The sequence below is a fragment of the Battus philenor genome, unplaced genomic scaffold (genome assembly GCF_028537555.1).
Source record: "Battus philenor isolate CCGP_79_NKW_IND1 unplaced genomic scaffold, ilBatPhil1.0.hap1 SCAF_15, whole genome shotgun sequence".
NCBI classification, from domain to species: domain Eukaryota; kingdom Metazoa; phylum Arthropoda; class Insecta; order Lepidoptera; family Papilionidae; genus Battus; species Battus philenor.
In genome coordinates this window covers 5,826,925-5,845,234 of record NW_027181677.1, presented here as the reverse complement: position 1 = coordinate 5,845,234, position 18,310 = coordinate 5,826,925, and the positions used below count along the sequence as shown (strand labels likewise).

The 18,310-nt window shown below is 30.8% G+C and overlaps 1 protein-coding gene across 1 annotated transcript; it reads right to left on the bottom strand.

Moving 5' to 3' along the window:
- Positions 1 to 594: 594 nt before the first annotated feature.
- Positions 595 to 12,912, bottom strand: LOC137918773 (uncharacterized). The gene is made up of 4 exons (XM_068761671.1): positions 12,805 to 12,912; positions 3,761 to 3,840; positions 2,737 to 2,854; positions 595 to 1,961 (listed from the first exon to the last, which is right to left on the bottom strand). The coding sequence occupies exons 1-4, from the start codon at positions 12,863 to 12,865 to the stop codon at positions 1,732 to 1,734; spliced, it is 489 nt and encodes a 162-aa protein (XP_068617772.1). The 5' UTR covers positions 12,866 to 12,912; the 3' UTR covers positions 595 to 1,731.
- Positions 12,913 to 18,310: the final 5,398 nt, after the last annotated feature.

The following is an 18,310-nucleotide window of genomic DNA, read 5'->3' as shown; positions in this document are numbered from 1 at the left end:
CAACATTTTAAAGGATATATTCGAAAACACACGTTTTAATAACCACCATTTTACATATTATCACTAAACATTAATACGTTAGCACCATGGTGTTTTGTACAAAGGTGTGTCTTAGGTAATAAGATTATAAGACAGATACAATTTTATGCGACGCAGAAATGTAAGGCTGCGACGGAACGTGCATTTCAAACAGTTGGATATTATATCATTATCTCCACCGATAGATGCCTACTGCAAAGCATAAGCCAAGCCTGCTCCAAAGATCAACTCAATTTCCGTTCTTGCGCCGCCGGTATATATATTTTCTTATCGTCAGAACGTATTACTTGCCAACAAAGGTTCTCTTAATCTTTCCGTTTATATTTAAGGAAAAGACAGGCACCTGTTACTCCCTGTTTCTGCCTGTTACTGTTAAAAACTTAAAAGTTATTTCATTATAAAGGAAATAGGTCAAATAATGTTTTTCAATAATTTTATGTATTTATTTTGTAATATTTTTTGAAACATTGATTATTGATTATAAAGATTAAAAATTATAAATTACAACAACTTTTGTATTATTACTTTAAATTTAAATGAATTGGAAAGTAAATAAGGTAGTGGCTGTAAGCGTATACAACGAAGATAAAAACTGTTCTTGTAAAAATAAAACGTAACAAGCCCGTTATTAAACATTTTTATTAAAAATACGTTCATCTTAAAAGGACGGTCATTACTACTTATATACATAAATGCTTTATAGATTTTTTTATAATTTTTCATATCCAACATTTATAATGCCTAAAAATCAAGACATAATTTCTGAAAGCAAAGCAAATACCGTTACATAATTTCCAATAATTACTCACTCAAATGAGTTCTTAGTTTTATAATTTATTTTCCTGACATTTTATTAACACGTATAAGTAATTATTTCATTCAACGTACAAGTATAACAAACAAATAAGAGATGTATATATGTAACAGAACTTAACTTTAAGAAAGGTACCTTAGTTTTTCCCTGACACAGTTGCGCAGTGTGGGTCCGATAAAGAATGGAGGTAACTTTATGGCCAGTCATATAGGTTCCTCTTCGTTGCTTCTATTTCGTACGGAAGAGTTGCAGAGTACAGTGGTACTATGAAAATCGCTTCCTCTCTTCTCAGTCATGGAGTCGAGATTAGAAGAGTGTCTTGCTTTAGGCGGATAAACGGAATAGTACCGCAGATGTAAAGTCGGTTGCCTGTCATCGTCGGCCATTACCCGGGTTCATCGAAGCTACTGACGTGAGAGTTTATTTTCATCTCCTTAGGGGGAATAGTTTTCTCACAGTCCCACTGTTAACGATCGAAGTTGAAACATCGTACTATTATTCACCCAAGTTTGCAATAAAGCCTTTTGTGTGAACTGGCATGCGGGGCATTTTCTCAGTGTAAGTAAAAAGGTACCTTAAATTAATATCAACATTTAATATCTTTTGGTAAGGATGTCTGTATTAAAGACGAATAAATTTAGAGAATAAATTTGTGTTCTCTTGTGACTATTAAATATCTTAAATATACATTATCTGCTAACAAGACAAAGCAAAAATAACAAAGGTATTGGACGGTTTTACTAATTCATTAAAACAGCTGCGTTCGTTAATCGATTTTGGCACTCCAAAGACTTATAGCAGACTGAGGCGATACTGGAAGCGTATGCTTTGTGCTTGAAGCTTACCAATGACATTGTTGCTTTGTTCTTTGTTTAGTATTAATGTTTATAGAAGAGGTACGAAGCAGCGAGTGCCAAAACGGCTAGAGGTAAAGAGGCGACGATAGAACCGGCTCCGTTACAATCCTCTTTGTCGCACACGCTGCAGTGCTTGATTTGCTTGGCGGGGTCAAGAGGGAACAATTTCGCTGTGTTGTCCAAAAGGCGGCAAGTCTGATTCAGGTCGGTGGGATTAGCATCAAGACAGGTCCTGATAGTAGCGCCGTTCTCTGTAATAAGACAGTTAAGCGAATCTTATATTAATGTCAAAGCTGTTATATATATACAAATAAATAGCTAAAAGGGTTGCTGGTTGTAAAACTCGGGACGAAGTTGAGATTTTTTTTTTAATTTTTGACAAGGGTTGGTTTTAGAAAAATGAAGAGAAGAAATAAGAAAGAGCTCGTTCCTCGACGGGCACGAACTCCAGAAATTAATAAATAACTGAGAGAAGAAAGAGAGACATCCAATAAAAACAACACTTTTATCTTAGAAGTCAGAGTAAATCAAAACATCTGCTAGAAGTTTTCAAACATTTGACCTCGTGCAAAAAAAAGATAAATCAGGATTGTCTTTGGTCAATCGCATTACTATTAGTTGCAGTGTAGGAAATATAAAACTTATTATGTATTATCTTATCTTAAATAAAATTTAATTTTTTTATTTATTTAAATCTATTGAACTGCAAGGAGCGGCTTATAATATGATACAAAAATCATAAATATAAAATACATGTTTTTCTTATAATATTTGAAATATAATAAACACGTGTAATTAATGTATCAAATCTGACCTCTCAAATTGAATACAGTAAGTATTCTATTCATGTTTTTTTAACTAAATAAATTTTCCATGTATGTATATTCCTAGTTGCGCTAAATCAGGGTAATTCTTAAGTTAGTAAACGTGAGCAATACCTGGTAAAAGAATTCAAACCAATACTTGAATTATACTACACAATGTTTTGAACCTATTCATGCTATTGACTATACTATAAATACTAACGCATAACAATCTTGTGGCAATATCTTGGTGCCCCAGCGATCGCGTCAACCAGTTCATTTGGCAGGACACCGCGAAGATAAGCACGATTGTAGTTCACGGAGTCCTGAGTAGAACATTCCTGGAAAACAAAGTTGTACTGTTAAGCCATAAAATTAAGTAATGTTATTTTTAATAAAACGTAGTAATTATATATATATATATATATATATATATATATAACAACTATCATATGCTAAAATATAAGTTCATAAGTATTCCTCATCCGGAAGGAAAGAGAAAAGAACAATGGATTAGACAAAGAACCACAATACAGTAAAATATTTAATATTCCGACAAAAAAGGTTGTACAATTTTTTCACCGATTGTAGAGCCAGAGTACTCGTTAACGGTACGTTACATTGTTTATTTCACCGCATAGTTTATGCTAAGCTTTATAACCACTTAGGCGGACGCTTCTGGGAGTGACGAGCTATGAAGAGAGGAACAGAGCTCGAGCAGTCATTCTTGAGGTTTTGCATTCCAATTCGAAGGGGCTTGCCAAAGCTCAATCTCAGATCTTTCGAGTGTTGTTATCATATTAGTATTACGTATACAATAACGTATTTCGATTAGTAACCATCAATAGTTACATCATACATACTTTTAAGAGAGTGAACCATTGGAATAAAAACATAATATATTAGGGTGACCAGAAAGTAATATCGCTTTCTTAATTTAACACGACTACATTTTTTACAAGTTTTTATTTATAATCAAAAACATGTTTTCGTATCAATAACCTTTTACCATCTAGTATACAACGTCATCTAAGTACGTAATGAGCTACTAAATGACAATTAAATATCGACAAGCATAGAAACAACTTTACTTTTCGGTCCCCGTAATATAAATAAATAGTCCAGTATTGTAGCTGTTCAACTAGCACATTATGTTTACGTAACCGTAAATAAATTAAATAAAATGTCGAAACATTTTTTTAGCAATCAAAAATTTCATCTTCATGAATATTTAATAAATTACTTACAACTTTAGTTTTTCCCGCAAAGGGATCCTTGCAAGTAGGATCAGATTGAGAGTTACACTGGTAACACCGTAAACATGATCCTGAAACAAAATTAGAAATAAAATTAGTAACACGAGAATTTTGTATCACGTTTCATACTTAAGGACGTATTTGGTGTTTAAAATTAATGGTGGCGGAAGAGTATATTGCATGATTAAATAATTTTCTTGGTGTCATAGTGGTCAGAAGTAAATTTCTTCAATTAGCGGCCTAATTCTCGTTGCCGGCTTCTAAATTGCTGCTTAGAATTTAATTGTAAGAGTACAAGGATTAGTCACCATCAGACACAGTAACGTTTTAAGCACTAATTAAACCAATTTATATACCTTTTAGATACATCGTTCGTAGAAAGTAGGCAGCTATATAAAAGATAAATTATTTGTGTACAATTTCTGGTGTGATGTAACTAAAGCGTTTCTGCGTTTGGAACAAAAACCTTTTCTCCGGTTTTTATCCTCTATGCAAACAACGAATCTGTTAATTCGTTGATAAATCTTTTGAAAGACCTATAATCCGCTTGTTAAATATACGATAGATGTGGATCACCTGTTTGAATATGAACTCCTAGATTCATTAATCGCATCGAAGAATATTAAGTATTTCTGAGAAGTTTTGTCTTTTCATTCACCCGATTTACAATAATAAATATTTTTTTTTCAGTGGAAATAAAAATGCCGTTCCATATTTACAATAAAAACATTTTGACAGAATAATCAAAAATAACAAACACGTGGTACCAGACATTGAATTTTTAGCTAGGTTTCTTGGCCCAGAGACATTTTTCTTTCATAGTTTTTTTACGTTATATTTATTTATTTTATTCGTTAATTATAACTCTAGAGAGCATAACACAAATACATAGAGTATTTTATTGTATCCCGATTTTTTTGTTAACTCAATGTTAATTTTTTTTAGAACCTTTGCGGACTTTTTAGCAAATGTATATATTGGTGATCTATAGCAAGGTATGGAAGGACGATGTATGGAATTTTGGGAAATAATTAATATTTTAGATTGTGATTTTGTAACGGAAAACTTAAAGTTTCTAATATGACTTTTACAGTTTATTACAGATTTCTAAATATAAATTTCTAAAATAGATTTTGTATATTTGTTGTCAAAAAGGTTTTCTAGCATAATTTGTTAATATTTACTCGAATATTTCAAATCATTAGCACTATTTTGCCACGTGATGCTTAAAAACAACAAATGTTTGATATAAACACCAAAAATGCTTCAAAACATTACGTCATGCGCGTTACGCAAGGTGGACACGTCCACTATAACGATGTCAAGATTATAATATAACCTCTACAGCGCTATAAGAAGTTCATTACTCATACATCTATATATGTATATGTTACCTTATATTATACCTCGCTTTGTATGTTGAACACGTATTTTACAGTAACTACCAGTTTCACTACCTTGAATTAGCGTATAAAATTTTCTTTTACATGACGTCAACAGCTATTCGGGTATCTGCGTTACTATAAATATTTTTATTTATCTAGAAATAATTGACGATTATTAATACAATTTAAGATAATTTTAACTCACTACTGCGTGTAAACCTGTTGCTGGATCCAAAACTTTCAGACTTTATGTGGAGACGAGGTAAAAATTTCCACGAGCAAATGCGGTGGATACAATTTATTCGTCTAAGGAAATGATCTAGCTAGAACTACGATAAAAAAAGAGGTAAGGATTGCAGAGTACAACCCTACAATTAATGCTCACCTAAAAATGGATATTTGAAGTTCAATGTTCAAAATAGTATTTCAATGAGTTAACAAATTTTAAGAATAGCATCGATATATGAACTCTGACTTTATATTTAAATTAAATGTAAATTAGAATAAATGAATGTAATTAAGTATCATAAAGGTATCAGAGCTTAACGTAATGTCACCCATCGTCTGAACTCGTGAGTGCGGTATGTGGTTTGTGCCAGTTAACCTTTATTGTAGTCACAAGAGTATTGCGTTACGCACGGACTAGATCTCTAGGATTGTTTTAAGATGCCCTGGTTCTACTGACATCGTTTTCAAGCTTTTGTCACTACCTTTGTAATCTATAAATTATAGGTTAACTACAATAATTTTCCTCTACTTTTTGCTTTATTGCTATGAATGAAACTTTCTTTCTGTGCGTTTATTCAAGTCATTGGTAATAAAGTTTTGTTAAATCCAGTCTAGAGGTTAGAGGACTCTCTTGGATAGTTCGATTTCGTTCACCTAGCGTTTTTGGTCTTATTCTGTCCTTTAAAAAATTATTCACATGTTTTAACAATATACTGCGGAGATAGAAATAGATATTTCCTGTTTAATATTGTAATTTGTGCCAATACGGTGCCGTATTTATGATATTTAAGATTAGGTTTTTAAATGATTCATTTTGCTAATCTTCTTATATACTCCTTTTTTTAAAGATGATTGTCAATTTTAGACAATTGGCATAGGCTTCCCACAAAGACATTTATGCTTGGCAGGCGGGTTGGCGATCGCAGTTTGGTATTATGGTATGCAGAGGACAATGCTGTCCGTCCTCTTGAAACTCTTTTGTGAGCTGTAGCAATTTCAAATAATTGATGCACAAAGTGTGAATTTTATAACATTATCCCGGGAATTGAACCCTGAAATAAGATTCCAAGTCCCAGTATAATGCAATCGTTAAACCGTTTAGATAGATTTTAATTCTGACACATTTTAGATATATCTGAAATACTACAAAACTTGAACAATATTCTACCCACAAAATTGTATCATACGAAGCGCAAGTGATATTCTCAGGCAAGTGCTAACGTTTGGGTACCTCTGAAATTGGTTGATCGATGATGTCATCGAGCTCTTATATATTTAGACGGTGAGCGAACCAAATTGCTGAACTTCGGCTGAGCGCAAATATATCGGGTTAACTAAACAAAGTTCGTACGGGAAGAGAGCAGTTTGAACCGGCTTGACCTTGCAAAATAGACGTTTTTAGAAGTTGAATTGTGATTAGTAACTAAAATAATTTAATAATTCCATCAATGTTTCATTTTGTATTTATAGTTTATTTTTATATTATTTAAAATGCGTATAAGAAAATAAAATCAAACAAAACTTGGATAAGAATGTAAAATTTAACGGTGTAGAATAATTAGTAAACAGAGAACGAACAATATTTTTATTTATTGTTGATATCATTACGTTCAAATACTACTGATCTATCTGTACAGGTTGATTGGTTTTACGTGTAAAGGTTTTAAATGATTGAATGTATAGCTCATTTGCTGTCAAATAATGTATAGTACACTCTATTTTGAAATAAATGTTTATAATCTGTCCTTAAAGAGTTTTTACTGCCAGAAGTTATAGACTTGTCGCATTCCAATAGAAAAAAAATTTATACAGGGTAATTGGAATGAGGTGTAAAAGCTTTAAAGATTTTTTGTAACAAATGAGCTATACATTTAACTTTTTAAAGCCTTTTCACCTAGATTTAGTCAATAAGTATTGTGTAAAAAGAAAAAAATTGAGTTTGATTTAAGTAGCTGGCTGAATGATTAACTCGCGCAAGAAAAAAACAAAGATACGTTATTACCACAAAAAAAAATGTTTACCAAAACCATTCGTGAACGACATTTTCGGTTATGGAATTTATGCTGTCGTCCTTGCTTAATCTCATAAAGCACCATTAAGCTTAAATTACGAGGTAACAATTTACTGAGTATTATTTTTTCCGTGCTTCCTGGCATCCTTCCAGAAATACATTACCTACGAAATATATTGTAGTCCTTGAAGCTTCATTTCTAATAAAATACGTAACTAAATTATAATTAAAGATAGAATTTTTTTGAATGAATCATTATCAAAATTGTATACATTTTTTAGGGATTTCGTAATGTAAGATTGCATTTCAAGCTCTGTCGTGTCACTTACAAAAATTTAATTGTTTTGTTTAAGAAACAAAATATATAAGAGAATATTAGAGATATAACAGAATAAAAACATTTTATGTTTATATAAATAGAATAGCTCTTATATCTGTACTTATGTATTTAAATACAGCATTCTTTAAATTCTCTCTGGTCTGGTATTTACTGCGTAGGTATTGCAAATCCGTTACAAATCAAGTGTAAAAACCAGCGTAATTGTTTTATGTACGGCGTATTTGTTTATATATGTAAATATATATCTATATATATATATATATATCACAGTTTTTTTAAAATAATCAATATTATAAGAATAAATGCTTCCAATAGTTCTAATTGGAAATCGGTTGTCGTTTCAGCCCATGGACGCCCAAGATATCTATGGGAGATATACCATAATGACCACGCTTGGCAGGAGGGATGGCAATTATAGTGTGGTATCATGATACGCAGAAGACGCTGCTGCCCATTCTATGAAAACTTGACTGTGAACAGTGGCAATCCTATATAATTAATGCATAAGTGTGAATTATATGAGATTACATCCCTGGAATCAAGCCCACGTCTTACGGTTACTAGTCACAGTTCCTTACCGCTGAGCTACTATTGCTTCAAAATCTGTAGGGGAGGCCGATGTTCAGAATGGAACGCCCTACAGCAGTGGCGGAAATGATGATGACGAGAATAGATGGCAGTAAAATAATCAATAACCGAAATTTAACATTTTTACTTTTTCGAATAAAGGAACACCTATTCTGAGAGATATTCAAGTACATGCTTTAGATTTTTTGACATATCTACACACATGTAATTCATTATAAACTAACACTTCTAACATTAAAATTATAAATACATTCCATTACTTCTTGGAAAGCTATACATTAAAATAATAGACGCTAAGCTAAGTAGTAAAATTTTCCATAGAAGTGATCCCAGTGATGTCAATCATTAACGTACCTTGCACTGACCGATCGAAGGTCAGTTATGTCGTTACAGCCATTGTTAGTTGTGTGGACAGCGTTAATTTTATTTTCCTGTGTCCATGAATCATATAGCCTTCGTGCTCGCTACGATTGTTTTGTTTACCTTCATATAATTGCCGTTGTCTATAAATCTTTATTCGTTTTAATTTTTATTCGTTTTTTTCATTATAAAACCTTAATATATTAACCTTACCGCATTTTAATTAAATATTTATGTGACATAAACATTATTTAAAATAAAAATAATTTAAGATTTAGGCTTTTGGTTACTACATATGCCAACAGGAACAGAAAGCCACAGGTGAAACAAACTAGGGGGTTTTAAACAATTGATTTATAAGAAACTAAATTACTTGATCGTACCATTTCACGAAATCTCGCTATCCGATTTAAAACAATTGGGTTATTTTTGTGTTAGTAGTTTATACCAATCAAATAAATAAAAAGACTATGAAATCAATCGTAGCTTTGACTTAAAATCCTTCACGTGATTTAAGAAAACCATGCGAATCGTTTTTAATATCTGTTCTCTTAAAAATATATTGAAAAGTTGAATGTTTTTCATGTAAAGCGTTTTGATTTTGATTAAAAGATTAAAGTTCCAGTTAAAGGACGCCCAGTTTACAATATCCATTTGATTAAAATATTTAACAAATACTTAAACTTTTACTTCGCAGTTGATAGCGGGCGATGGTTATCAGAGCTTTGGATTAAAAACGTAGCGAAGTTATTATATTGTACTCTACGAACTAAAATTACTGCTGCAGTTGAAGGTCACATTGTGGCATTAAAACGATTACATCTAATCGCAAACACTGTAAAGTAATTTAAAATCCTATTAAAAATTGATTGTTCTAGCGCTGAACATTGAGATTTCCCTTGTTTTTCTTTAAATAATTTTATTAAAGACGTCATTCTCACAAGAAAGTTCTTAGCTGCTTATCAAGTCGTGACTCTAACCCAACGAAATATTTTAAATTACTTGCTTTTTTAATAATACGGATTAATTGTTGTTCCGAATTTGTGAATTCCCAACGAGTTTTGTTGGAAATCTGTGGAAAGGCATAAGCCTGGATATAGGTCCACCAGTTATAGATCTTTGTTTTACGATGATTTAAAATTCCACGTTTGTTCAAACTTTATCAATGATAATCGATAAAACCAAAAATTATTTTCGGTAAATTCTTTTCTTATACAGTTGAATAAAAATGAGATTATTAATCTCATTTTTATTCAAATTGTTGCATGACTACAAAACAGGGGAAAAATAACCAACCATAGTAGATTAAATCTTACTGTACTAAATATGCGATGTTGATAAATCCTTTAAACTTCTGACATTTGATAAATAAAATAGCTTTTTCATTTAACGAACACCGGTAAATATATACAATTAAATATAAGCATGATCTCACAATGTTGTCATCGATACAAAATGCGTAGTTACAACAGTATTGACCTTCGCATTATGCAAGAAATTAAGATTAAGTTTTATCGAATTTTAATGGTACGTTTATCTTATACCCCTATTCAATTAAAATAGGCACGACTCTCTAAATTTAGCTGATAAATTGAAATGGAATTTTCCGGTATATTTTCATTAGCCGGGCGGCACGTATAGTTTAGATTTGGTAGCCTTTGGTTCACGATTGTGTGACTATGTGTCTCTCCAAGCGACTTAGCTTGCATTTATAATAAACAGTATTTTGAAATGAAACTATTTTCTTTCAAAAGTATTAGTATTAGTACATAGCCTAACCGAACAAGAGAATTCTATTTGCATATATTGCACTCTTTGCAGCTTTCTATTAAGTAAAAGAGTCTGCATCTTTTTAGGTAAATTCCTAGTTTTTATTTTAAGCGAAATCAGAAAAAATCTCATGACTCCAAACAAAGTTGTTCTTTAAGGTTGTAAACAATTTAAAGGTACATATTACGTTATGTGACGACTTTTTGCTTGCACGCTAAAGATTTATTTACAGTGTTTCATATTTAGTTTAAAAAATAATTTTATCAAACAGCAATTCATTTACAATATTATGTGCAACTCAATGTTTTAAATTGCAGGTTTAGTCGTAACGAAATTAATTACTTATCTTCCAAATAATAGATTTTAAACTATTGTTACGTCAGACAAAATTTTAATTAGCGCTCAAGATTTCAATTGACATGATAACATTTTCAATTAGCTACTTTTATGACGAATCCAATATCTAAAGTCATTCATATTCGTTTAGAAGCGAATCATACTACTTGTGACTGATATTAATTCAATTGCTCTCTTTGTAGCTCAATTACTTTTGTACAATGACTCATTTACTGATTCAGAAAATTTTTACTTGATTAAGGGTGCGATTTTGAAAAATTGTCTTCCTGTTAAGATCTTAATATAAGAGTTTTAATTCCTAAACTTAGATTAATAAATGGCATTTTTATCCATCTCCACGTAAAATACCAAATGAACCGTAAGTCGATTAAATTATCAAACGGGTTTAATTTGAACGCTTATATTTCGAATCTTGAAAACCTGGGTTTATAAAATCAGTGAAGGTTAATACGGAACATTACTAAACATATATTAAAACAAAATGATGTCTACAAATATATAAAAAAAGCTTCAAAAACTTTAGTATCAAATTCAAAAGGCTTACAAAAGTATAAATTATTAAATAGGAAATAAAAACCGCTTTGTACCGAAGTCACTTTAAACACCCCACTTTCTTATAGAACATAAAATGAATAGACGAGAGTTGGTATTAGTCGATGTCCACAGAATATTCCTTACGCACAGATTTTGTGTAATGCGCAGTCGTAAAAATCTGGATCGTGTCCAACAAACGACCGGTCTAAACAAAATATAAACATGTTAGTAGGACAACCACAATTTAATAGATGATTGTTAACTTTTTTTCTTTTATTACAAATTGTGGAAAAAATTGTCTTCGTGAAATAAGTGAATAAAAGATTTATATGATGTGTAACAGAAGCTTATGTTTAATGAAATATTGTACTCCTTTTAAACCTAAGAATTGGTTAGAAAGAAAACCACGTCTGATGGTCTGGGAAATTTTTCATGTAAATCTGTAACGTCTGCCTTATTTTTTGAATAGGGATTGTACGTTATATAACAGGCTTCTTATGATAGAGTTCTTTGACAAAAAATCCTTACGTAAAAATATTAGCAAAAAATTAACCACGTGATGTCTTTATTCTAAGAATATTTAATTATTTTAAACTATAGGCTAAACATATGAACTCGTGAAAACATATTGTTCCTCGTAAGTTCAGATCAGAGAAAAGTTCCATGATTCAGATTTAGAAAATATATCGTTGAGAATGGTTCTAAGAAACCCGTTGTACAAGTGACAGCTTTAAAAAAAGTTACTCTTAAGGTTGTGTACTATCGAATAATTATATTATTTTTAATCTAAACGAATTTTCATTCGCCATAGTAAGAATAATAATAAATTATTAAAGATTTCTTTAAAGTTCTCGCCATTTTATATTTTAATAACCACTACCGCTATGATATAGTGGACAATAGTGACACTATTGAAAACCAAAGTTGGCAAATTTAATTGCCCTAATTGCCAAACCAAACGCAAACGTTTTGGATGAGTGATGTCACTGATAATTGCATTCAGATTTAACTACTCCTAAATATTTTTTTTTCATTTTGAATAAAATAAAAAAAATGTTTTTTATAAAGTAATTTTTTTATATTTCGGTACATTTAAATGGTATTATTTTCTATAACAATGATAAAAGAATCAGAAAAAAAGTAGTGAGTGGCAGTGCAGGTGTAATTTTTTTTACTATTGCTATAATCGATCTTATTTCATTGTAAAAATAATTAAAATAAATATTATACCGTCTAATGTAAATTTGACAAACCTTTACATAATTTTTAATCTACTGTACAAACTTAAAGGGACACATTATAAGTGAAAGTTAGGGGCAATCTCGCAAACTTTCTAAACTGCCAGAATCTTTTTAATTATGTGTATGATGCGTATAGGCATAGCTGAATAAAAAAAAAAACAATAATATTTAATAATGTTAATGACATAAAATAATAAGAAACAAAGTAAAAAGGAACGTACCAAATTCAAATGCCGTCAGTAAGACGGCAATACTCAAAACAGCAAGTCCACTACGGGCCATGTTAATGGTTGAAAGGAATTGTTGTGAACGAGCGAACTCTCGCAATGGGTAAGCTAGACTGAGAAAACGCCGCGCCCGCCGCCACAGCGACGCCGGCCAACGCATTTACACGCTGAATAGGGTGTCATTCACTCCAAACATTTTGTGGACAAACAAATTAATATTGTTGCATAAGAATCTTTTTAAATAACTGTTTTTGCTTGTGTCTATCCAACATGAAAAGAATATAAGAGAAGTATAGTAACCTAAAAGAAAAATTAGTACAATGAACTCAGAGAATAAAACATTAAATAGCACACGAAAAATTAATTGTCAAAGCAATCATCAAAACCACGTTATAATTAAAATTAGCTTTTTTTATTTTTAAGTTCTCTGATAAAGGTCATACGGGAAATAACTGAAAATAATTATTGAAAATACATTACAAAATAAACAGACACATCACTGATTGATTGAAAATGAGGAGTTTAAACCAACGAACTTATCACTGCCTGGTAGTAAGAAATATTGTTCTCTAAAACATAAAAAACTACATCTTTGATTAAAATTATTTAAATATTTATATGCATCTCCTAATTCATGTACGTAATAAGGTATTAATGAAAGAATATCAATAAATTGCTATACTAATGTATATTCAGATTAGTTTAATTTGTTTGTTTACGATTAATTTATAAATGTTCATAGTCTATCAGTACATGTGACGCATCTTTTTCTAATATACAAAAAGAAATATTTTATTTGTATAAGGAAATAGAAATTGTACGCGAAGGAAATTATGACGTAGGTAGGAAGATCAAACAGAATTATGGCTTTAATTTGACAAAGATATTGGAAAAATAATTTACGTCAGAACGGTAACCTAATTTCAAATGATATTACGTACGTATAGATGTAATCTTGACAACCAAGACCAATAAAAACAAATTGAGTTTGAGTCCGTGCAGAGTTACATTTAACTTTGTCTATTTGATTTTAGTTATTCGGTTACCTTCAACTACACGAAGTCTTCCATTACCTTCGATTCGCAACAAATGTTACTTATTAGACAGTTTTAATATATATTTACTATTCGCCAGTATATCCTAATAAATTTGTTTACAACAAAATAAATATTTCCGTCTAGAGTCGTAAAACTAATGTCCCTTTTATATCCCGAAAAACATGCGCATAAAATATCCTACGTAATCGGACGCACGAGGTTTTTTTTTACTTTAAAAGAACGGGCTAAGATATTTTTCACTCATTTCTCGTTTTTTCGCGAAAAATATTTCGTTTACTTTTCACTTATTTCGACTCTCTTTGACGAAAGTATGGAAATTTAAAACATTTATTCAGGGACCTTGTTTATCTCTTTAAATATTAAATTAATATTTCTCACTGGATCTTTGGTTTGAAGCAGTAAAGTTTCTAAAGGAAATATGAAAGAGAAAAAAATAAATAAGTTTCAAATGTAACTTAGTATGACCAGTGGTAGCACTGAAAAGAATAGATCGTATAGAATTGAATGAACTGATTTAATATTTTTGAACATATTGATATAACAATTCATTCTTAGGCTTATTAACACTTTTGTTAATCTTCTTGATATATATGTATATATATGATAAACATTGCACGCCGCAATACCATAAACACAATTACAAATAAAAAGCACAAATGAAAACTGAAGATAAAATTCTGTACTAAAATAGAAGGCGACAAATAGACTAATTTAGTTAGTGAAATTCGACAGCGTTTGAGATGCACAGAAACTTCACCTCATCCAAAATACCGCAATGTTGCCGGTAATGACCTACGGGTCTAAGACGTAGTCGCTTACTGTTGGCTTTATTAGAACGCTCCAGGTCTCCCATAGAGCAATGGAGAGATCTGCGCTCCGATTTTCGCTGTGATATCGAATTATAAATCAGGAGATCCGTAGAAAAACAAAGCGGAGGTCGTTCTTTCAATCGATAGCCATTGGAGCTGAAAAGTTATTGAGTGTTGACTACGAGTAGGTAGGTAGACGCGGCGTGGTTAAGCCCGCAACTAATTGTCATCGTAGCTATCTTTGAGTAAGATCTAAACCTTGCAGATGGCGTCTATTAGCTGAAAACCATAAAAATAATTCTAAAAAATTCTGCTGGCATAAGCGACGACTGTCGCGGTATAGACATCTATCAACAACCTAGAAATCTGGATGGTACAATAAAAAAATCTATACAAGTATATTCCAATTAGTCGTTAAAAACGTACACAAAAGTTGTTTTACTTTATTTACCAATTGTGAATGACATCGTGCGTCTCACAGGATGTCAAATAATAACGAACTTGTTATTTTTCCGGCAGTACTTGAAAGGATGTATTTCATTTAGTAAAGTAGCTCTAATGGTAAACGATATTAGTCTTTTTAGAGGTCAATCACTTAGATTACAAATGTGTTGTTTGAGGAAATTGCTCACAACGATAGCACACACAATAGGTGTCCTTTATTTAATATCTTGTAAAATAAAAATATTTTTTTATAGGAGGACATACTCATAGTTCTTTAAAATACTTGTTATTAGGAATTTATGTCTTATTTATGTAATACAAATAAAAAACATCATTTGTGTTAGTTTTTTTTTACTTTCGATAATTTTTTTATTTCGAGTTTATATTATTGGTGCGTCATTAGAATTCAAAAATTATAATTCGATTTTTTGAGTTTCACTTGTTTATTAAAATACAAACTCTTACAAATAACATTATTTATATTATCTGTGAAAATCAGAAACCTTACAAAGTCAAAGGAACAACAGTTCCAACAAAGAATTACATTCCATTCTGCAATATAGAGGTTATTTCCCCGTCCCTCTCGAGAATCGTTTCGTGCATCCCATATCGTAACATGCATGTTGGTATGCAAGTCCAGGTTCTTTGGTTATATCTTGCTTTTATCTATTTTCGACAGATATTAATTAATAAAAAACAAATAACAACATTTTTCGTATTCACTAAGAAAGCATTTAGAGATTAACGTTTCGTTTTTAATTTTGAATTGTTTATTAAAAATTTTGTGTTAGTAAAGCACTTATCGGTTAGTTAATATTATTTATTGTACACGCTTAAAAGGAGGTAATGTCGTTTCTGTAGATATATTTTAGAGAAAAACCGACTGATTTTTACCGCTCTGACATTGAAAATGTGTTTACTAGATAACAAGAGGTTGTAGATAAAGGAGGTGTATATATTGTTGATTTCAAATAAAAACTTGTTAATAATTTAGTTGTGTAAATTTAACCTAAGAAAGCGACATTACTTTCCGGTTGCCCTAATATATTACAACATACCTATTCAAAACATGTAATAAAAAAGTCTCCGAGTTAGTACTTGTTTACTATTGAACCTGTAATAACTTGTGTAAATGTAAATTGATATTATAATGTATGTCAATAACATTATTTAATTTAATTTCAAACTAGAAACTATTAAGTTTCTGGCCAGTTCTTCTCTGCAAATCAGCATTACGAGCCCGTGGTAGCTAACTCGCGGACTGGCTATACTGACCTTTTCATAATGTTAAAAATAACTGACGGCTCTAAAGTGCGTGTAAATGCCTACTTGTATAAAGATTTATTGAATTTGAACTAAATTAACAACAATAGATGCTGATCACATTGATACATACATACTATACTTATTTAATTATTTCTAATAAACAATATTTGCTGACTACAGTACGTAATTAGAAATCGCATCGTGCAACGTTTTGCATTATTATAAAGAAGGTATATAAACTGACATATTGTCTTATACATTATAAACGAGAACTAGTAGTTATTACTGCTAGTTCATATGATAATACATAATACATCGGTATTAAATGCCGATTTTACATAGCGCGGTAATAAGTCCTTCCATCATAATCAACATATCTAAGTGACGTAACCTTTATGACATCAGTTACTTAGAACATTTGTTAACCAATACCGGTTGTACTTTTAAGTCGCTACTTTACGTTTGTGTGAATTAATAAATAGGACATTGACGAGAAACAAATATATCTTCGTGTATCGAAGATTTTCAGTTTGTCTTAAATGAGTGAGAAGGTATTTACAAGTACAGACAACGCCTCTCTACGTGGTTCTCACCTATGTATAAAATTAAATATCTTACATAGATTGATTTGTTATAGGTGTAAAACCTTTAAATAGGTGAATGTATAGCTCATTTGCCGTCAACTAATGTATGGTCTACCCTAATTAAAAATCGATGGTTTCAGTAATAATAGATAATGTAATGATAATATAGTAATCTTTTTTTTTTCAAAATTCATATTTAAAATAATTCTTTCGTTAATTTTTTTTTAAAAAGTAAACATTAATATTAATCATTGTTTACTACCTATCCTTGTAGACTTTGTATTGCCAGAAGTTATTGTTCTTACGCATTCAAATAGAAAAATAAATTAATTTGTATTTCACAGTTATCACTTTATACAGTGTGACTGAAAATAACTAAAGAACTTTTAAAGCTTTTTGCTGACAAATGAACTATACTTACTCTATAAATCACCTGTGTAAGTATCGCAATATGTAAAAGACAGTTTTCAATTAATAAATATCCTTAATATGTACACAAAATAAACATCAGAGTAATTAAAAGAGAAAAAATGCAATGATCTTTATAAGAATATAAATTCCTTAAATTCACGTTTTGAAAACTTTTATACCAATAACCAATCACTCTATATTTAGAAAAATTTGTCCCCAAATCATAAAATATTACTAATTATTATAAGTTTTAGTCTTCAGGTAAATAGCCAGTGTCATTATTTAGTTCATGGTACATGTCATCTGATGCTACATAATAACTAGTTCAAACGTAACTATGTTATTGTATTTTGTATGTAAAGCAGGCAGGGTTCTAGTGAAGCAGGCACGCAGATTTTTCTGACGACTACTGCCTTATTACTTTTTTACCGCTGATTACGGACATGACTTAACTTCGTATAAGTTAAAAATAAAACGGTTAAAAAAAATTCAATATGTATCGTGTTATAATTAAGTAATAAATAGTATAAGTACTCTTAGATCACCGAGTTTCACTGCTATGTTAGAGGGTTGTTTTCATCCAACTTTTCGTAGCGTAGGAGGTCGGTATATTTGTAACGACGTCGAATCTAGGTCGGCGTCCTGTTGCCAGTTAATTAGATTCGAGTCAGTTCCGAGACTTCGTGTGTAACGGATCAGCTTCGTACTTTGTAGAACAGATTGTATTGGATTTTATAATACAAGTTGGAGTCAGATTAAAATTGCATCTGTGTCAATATTAAAAGTATAAAGTAGATTTCTTACAAAACATACAATATTAAAGCTAATTTACCAAAACTTTTATTTTTTTATCTACCTAAAACTTAGACATAGTCTCCAAAATCTTGTTTTTATTTATATAATGGCCAAATGATCGACATCATCGTTC